This window comes from Berghia stephanieae, chromosome 1 (assembly GCF_034508935.2).
Source record: "Berghia stephanieae isolate SIO BIC M18660-M18661 chromosome 1, UCSD_Bste_1.3, whole genome shotgun sequence".
Taxonomy (NCBI): Eukaryota; Metazoa; Mollusca; class Gastropoda; order Nudibranchia; family Aeolidiidae; genus Berghia; species Berghia stephanieae.
Genome location: NC_088360.1, coordinates 59860228 through 59866227, shown reverse-complemented (window position 1 = coordinate 59866227; position 6000 = coordinate 59860228). Strand labels below are relative to the sequence as shown.

General features: G+C 36.3%; 1 protein-coding gene across 7 annotated transcripts in view; it reads left to right on the top strand.

Annotated features, from left to right (window-relative positions):
- The window catches only part of LOC144978626 (otoferlin-like), a 249745-nt gene that overhangs the window by 54825 nt on the left and 188920 nt on the right, over positions 1 to 6000 (top strand). For all 7 annotated transcript variants that reach the window (XM_078924954.1, XM_078924969.1, XM_078924936.1 and 4 more), the window contains exon 2: positions 4903 to 5314. In XM_078924954.1, the coding sequence (XP_078781080.1) occupies positions 5236 to 5314 (79 nt within the window). In that variant the 5' untranslated portion in view covers positions 4903 to 5235. The remainder of the gene's footprint in view (positions 1 to 4902; positions 5315 to 6000) is intronic.

The following is a 6000-nucleotide window of genomic DNA, read 5'->3' as shown; positions in this document are numbered from 1 at the left end:
TAACAGACTCAGCTGCTGGATGACATGGGTGTCACAAGAAATCTCGACTGCACCCGGGATCGATCTTGGTCCCTTTGCATGTGAAGCGAATTCTCTACCAACTGAGATATCGGGACCCCGAAATTAAATAACTATCTTTTTTTCTTCTGATCCACTACCCCATCCAATCTCATTTCCCCTTCCTATTGATTCCACGATCTTTTAATTCAATCTCGACCAGAATTCCTTTTTAGCCTATTAATGACAATAGATCATAAATGAAAGATTGAAAGAAAATGTCCGATGCTTCCTCCCTCCCCTTTTCTGAAGGTGTCAAATGGGCTTCACAAACATTGTCGACTCATTTAAATTCGACAAGCTTTGCAAAAATAGGTTTTTCTAATGCGCCGAAGAATTGAAAATGTTTGTCTGTATGTATGTGTGTGTATGTATGTATGTATGTATGTATGTATGTATGTATGTATGTATGTATGTATGTATGTATGTATGTATGTATGTATTTCGGTAGGTAGATGGGGAGGTAATGGGTCTACATTATGTGTGTTTGTATATGTATGCGTGCTAGAAACAAGTAATTTGCACTTCATTGTATTTCTTTGCACATCAGATAATATTATAATACCTTCTGTATCTGCTCTTTCGTTTTCCTTGTCCCATGTGTGAAGGTTCCAAAACACAGTATAGTATCATGTTGTTATATCCTAATTATTCTAATGATGGGTTTTCACTTCTTGTTAATTGGTGTCAGGTGTGCCCACGCAGTCGTCCGTGTTGCTCTTTTGACTCATTACCTCATGTCACTCTTCTCCCTGCCCATTTGATGACCACTCGATGCACACCGTCACTGGTGTTTTGTGTTGCTCTGTTGACTGTTAACTACTCGATGCGATGTCTTATGTCATTGCCGTTTCATCCGTTATCATTAAACACCCTGCTTATCCAACCACCTGTAATTATTTCATTTACTTATTTGCCATCTGGACTTGTTGACTGTCACTATTATCATGAGTAATTCTTTGTTGGAGTAGAGCAAGGGGATACTGTCCGAACAGTATATTTCAATAGTAAAGATAAAATACATAGCGTTCAACTCAAATAACGTCATCATATAAAATAGAAGAAAAATACAAAAAAGAAGAAGAATAGAGACAAAAAGTTGGGTTCATAGGGCATGACACACTCTGATTGTGACCTGTAGGTTCATTGTGTGAGTCCTGTTGTGGGTGGCGCCAGGTTTATTCTTGGAAAAGGTACTTACTCAATATTTCTCGTCATACTGATGTGTAAAATCGGTACTTGTACAACATGAGCATCGAAGGAATATCATTTACAATAGTGTCTTACACACGTCATAACTCATCCTGTGTGTATAGTGTTGCTATATATATATATATATATATATATATATATATATATATATATATAATATATATATATATATATATATATTATATATATATATATATATATATATATAGCAACACTATACACACAGGATGAGTCATTATGAGTTATTACAAAGTAGACATAACTACACACACACACACACACACACATATATATATATATATATATATATATATATATATACATATATATATATATAATATATATATATATACATATATGTGTGTGTGTGTGTGTGTGTGTGTGTGTAGTTATGTCTACTTTGTTGGAAGACATTCATGGTACAAAAACTGCCCAGGATAAGAGAAAGCGATGGAAGACGTTTTTCAGTGACTTTAAAGACGAGATGGCAGAGAAATATTAAGCCCGTCCATTGGATAAGTAATAACATCTTGGATTGTTCCTTTTTGAAGCTGATCTATTCATTTTTGTTTCTTACTTTTTACAGCCCACATGTTCTAGCAGCCTAGCGTAATTTTAACTCTAAGTTTCAAAATAAATGTTAAGATTGAATCTCAAGAATCCCCTTTATCCCGACATAAAACCTATTTGAGTCGACTGATCACATTTCTTTCATCGCCTCAGTCATTTTCTCTCTCTCTCTCTCTGTCACCCATAGGTTTAATTAGTGCTTGGTCGCCTGACACTCTATCACCTCATTGCCGTTCTTTGGCCTTTCCATCCATCACACCCACACGTAGAATGACCACTGCCTTTGTCCGCCGACGATGACCGTTTTCCACCAATGGTTGATGTCCCAAGGGTCACTGATCAGTCTATAGCTTCATTCTGTAATCGTAATCATCTGCAGTATTTATCCGAATATTGTCATGACAATTGACTTGTATGAACGATACGTAAACTTGATTACTTGTATTAAAGGATGGCGAATACACGTGCTTCTATGCTGTCTGTTTTTCATGAAATGATAGTGCTCAACACTGTCATCAAAAATGAGCTATAAATATAAGATTTGAAGTGTAATTTTCGATTACTTCAAAGTATTGCACAAAGAGAACACGACTTGAAAGTTTGAAATGGAAATTTATTTCCACAAGGATGAAATGCTGCCGTTCTAATAAAACATGTATTCAAAATTATGGCGAGAAAACTCGTCCTTCGAATATTGATCAATTAAAATGACCCCATCTTGGTAAAAACTCTCAAACCCGTGATTTTCCAGGTTTAAGACGTTTTGCCAAGATGAGTTTTCTGAGAAAATTTTCAAATAGCCAAGTGTTGTTTTTTTTTTTTTTAGAGTGTGGCAGCACGGGAGCTATGAGAGCGCCATGAAGGACACTAATCAAGGATTTTTGAGAGCCGGATCTTTTCTGAATTGTCGAAATTATTAGAATTGGTGTAATCTGTGTTACTTAATTACTCCGCTTTGAGATTCGAAAACTGATCAAAACAGACTGAACAAAACTAGTGTTACACATCTAAAAAGTAGAAAGGCACCCAAGAGTCATGGCCTAGGAGTGGTCCATCTGTTAGAGAGTGTTTCTTCTCTTGGGACCTTATTCTTGTTCTTGTTCTTGCTCTTCTTCTTGTTCTTCTTGTCCTTCTTCTTGTTCTTGTTCTTTTTCTTCTTCTTGTTCTTGTTCTTCTTGTTGTTGTTGTTGTTGTTGTTGTTGTTGTTGTTGTTGTTGTTGTTGTTCTTCTTCTTCTTCTTCTTCTTCTTCTTCTTCTTCTTCTCCTGCTTCTTCTTCGTTGTGTAGACACCTCAAATTTGAGGACCGAACCAATTTAATATTTAAAAATAATTATATTATTACGTTAATCCACAGGAAAGAATCACGCTTTAATAATGTCTTAAGTCTGCATCAAAGTATAGTGAAATAAACAGAGGCGTTATCATGATCTAATATTCCTTGAAGTTTTAGTAGCTTTTAAGATCATTGGCTGTATTGCAGTGTTTAATTTAAGTTGTTTACATTAATATAGAATAAATTATTGCATATATCTTAAACTACGATAATTTCACAGTGGACTAAATAGGCAAACGCGTCGTATAAACATACCCCGTAAATAAATCAATGTTATAAATAATTAAGCAAACCATTCACGTCATGACGCTTTCATATGAGTCAAATTATAGTGTTCGGAGCAGATCACTGGAAAATCAACAACATAGAGTATTTATGTAAAGTGGAGAAATGCTATTGATTTATAACAAAGTAATTATTTGCAATGGAATGTGCTGGCATCACTTTCATTTCTCACGAAATAATTTTTATTTTTGTGACAGAGAGTAAACTTGAAAGCTGTCCAGGATACCTGTCACCTTTATTAGTTTAATGACATTTTATCACGTCACCTTCTACACGTACCCCATTAACCAGTCAACTGCCTTACTCTGGAAAGACAGTGGTTGAAAATTTGGCCCAAAAAAACGCAAATATCGATCGATTTAAATGGCCCTCGTCTTGGCAAAAATTCTCAAATCTGGGACCTCGTGATCTTTTGTCACGTCCTCTTAAACACAATAATATTGGCTGTCAAAAGAAAAACGTGTTTTTGTTATTATACAGCAGCAGAATATACAAAAACATACAACGAATAGTAATAAGAACTCTGTGGTACCAAATACAATTATCGCTATCAATGAGGAGCGCCATTAGCATATTATGAACGTGAGCACGTTATAACATTTACATAGATAGTGGCTGGGATTAATATTCATTGAGGTCATAATTTGGCTGACCAAAGGGCGTCACTAACATGTCATGATAATAACTGTTCATAGCGGTAGCAGATCGGGCAAAACTCCCAGGGTGCTAAGGCCGAGATAAAAGACATCAATTTAATCGGATCCCCTACTTTGGGGTATAACCTTGTTACTCCAGAGTCAAGAATGCAACTAACCTTGTGCCATATGTTTTGAATGGTATTTTCTCTCATTCCCCCAATGTGGTAATTGTGAAGGACATTTCCGTTTGCTTTTCCCCCCACGCTGCACTTCCTCCACGCTCGTCTTGGATTGGGAGGCCAAAAAATAAGATCATCAACAAAATGGGGAAAAGACCCCCGTCCCCTCAAGTTTTAATATATCATGTGTATAAAAAACAACACATTTCAAAAAACAAAACAAAACCAAAAAAAAAAGCAAAAAAAAAAAAAGCAAAAAAAAAAAAAAAAAGCACCCAAGCAAAACAACTGAAAAAAACCCAGCCCCCCCCCCCCCCAATAAAATACCCCAAAAACAACCACCAACCCTGCCCCTCCCAAACCAACAACCGAACACCCCTCCCCCCAGATGACCCGCTACTTTATTTTCTTTTTCATCTCCCCCCCCCCCTCGCCATTTCACACACATACACACATAAACACACACACACAGACACACACACACACTAACACACACTACACAAACATATACATACAATAACTCTTCCTTTCTAAACCCCATTCTCTATAATTTGACAAACCCCTTCTCCTCCATAAAAGAGATCATAATTTACCCTGTGCATTGCTTCTTATTTTCTTTATTTCCAGGTCTGTCCCAGAGGGTTATATAAATCAACCAACTCGTCGGATAACCTGATCAAATATTCACCAAACCTCCTCTAATCGGTAGTCGTGAAAGAAAAAGCTTAACCAAAAGCAGCTTATAACAGTCACAACGCAACATTTACACGTAAAACGTTGACAAGGAAAAAAAAAAAAAAAGAAATATACCATAAAATCGGAATTTTTTGACAATGGGTTCTAGGACGACAACGAGTACAGCGCCTATAAATGAACTCTCAAAGGATTGAGAGCAAATATAGGAAACCATCGATTTTTGTTGGGCGGACATATCTAGTCCTCACATATTAATCTAATACCATGGCCCTTACTCTACACCTGAAGTATGTGGAAAACCTCAAAGGACGTGCAGAGAGGCTGGCCAAAGTCTCCTTTAGAGGTAAATATACGTAGATATTCCGTGTTTCCTTGTCACTTCCAAAATTGCACTTTTGCTGTTTTCTGAAATAGTACCATTTTTTCAGTTTGGCATGAAAAGGTTTATTTCAGGTATTGATCGATTAAAACATCGACTTGTCATTTTTTAAGACGTTGTAATCGATTTATATCAAAAGTAAACGTTTTCTGGCTAAAAAAACCCAGTATTTTATTTGAGTGCAACAAGTCTATTCATCTGATTACACAATAAGCACCATTTCATGGCATTGTGATGTTTTCTTTCTTTCTCGGCTCTGATTTAAAGAGATCGTGGTCTGCACTTCTCGGTTGCAGCTTTCTTCACTTTTATGTAAATATTTGAATGTAGTGGAGGACTCTATTATGACCTAGCGATGTCCCAAGCTCATTGATTCCCCCAAAACGTGTTTTTCTTTGATTATAGTTCAACATTTTATAAGTGTAATAGTTATTTACCTATTTGAGTTTGACGTGATAACAAAACTATTGCAAAATGATCTAGAAGACAATTTTCTTCATAAAATTAGATTACAACTTACTTAACGAAGTGACCAAGTAATTAAGGCATTGTACTGTGACCTGGAAGGTCCTCAGTTCGAGACCCGCTTCAGGCACTTTTCTTTTTTTCCTTGTGCAAGATTATTACCCCCCCCCCCTTCCCCCTTTGCC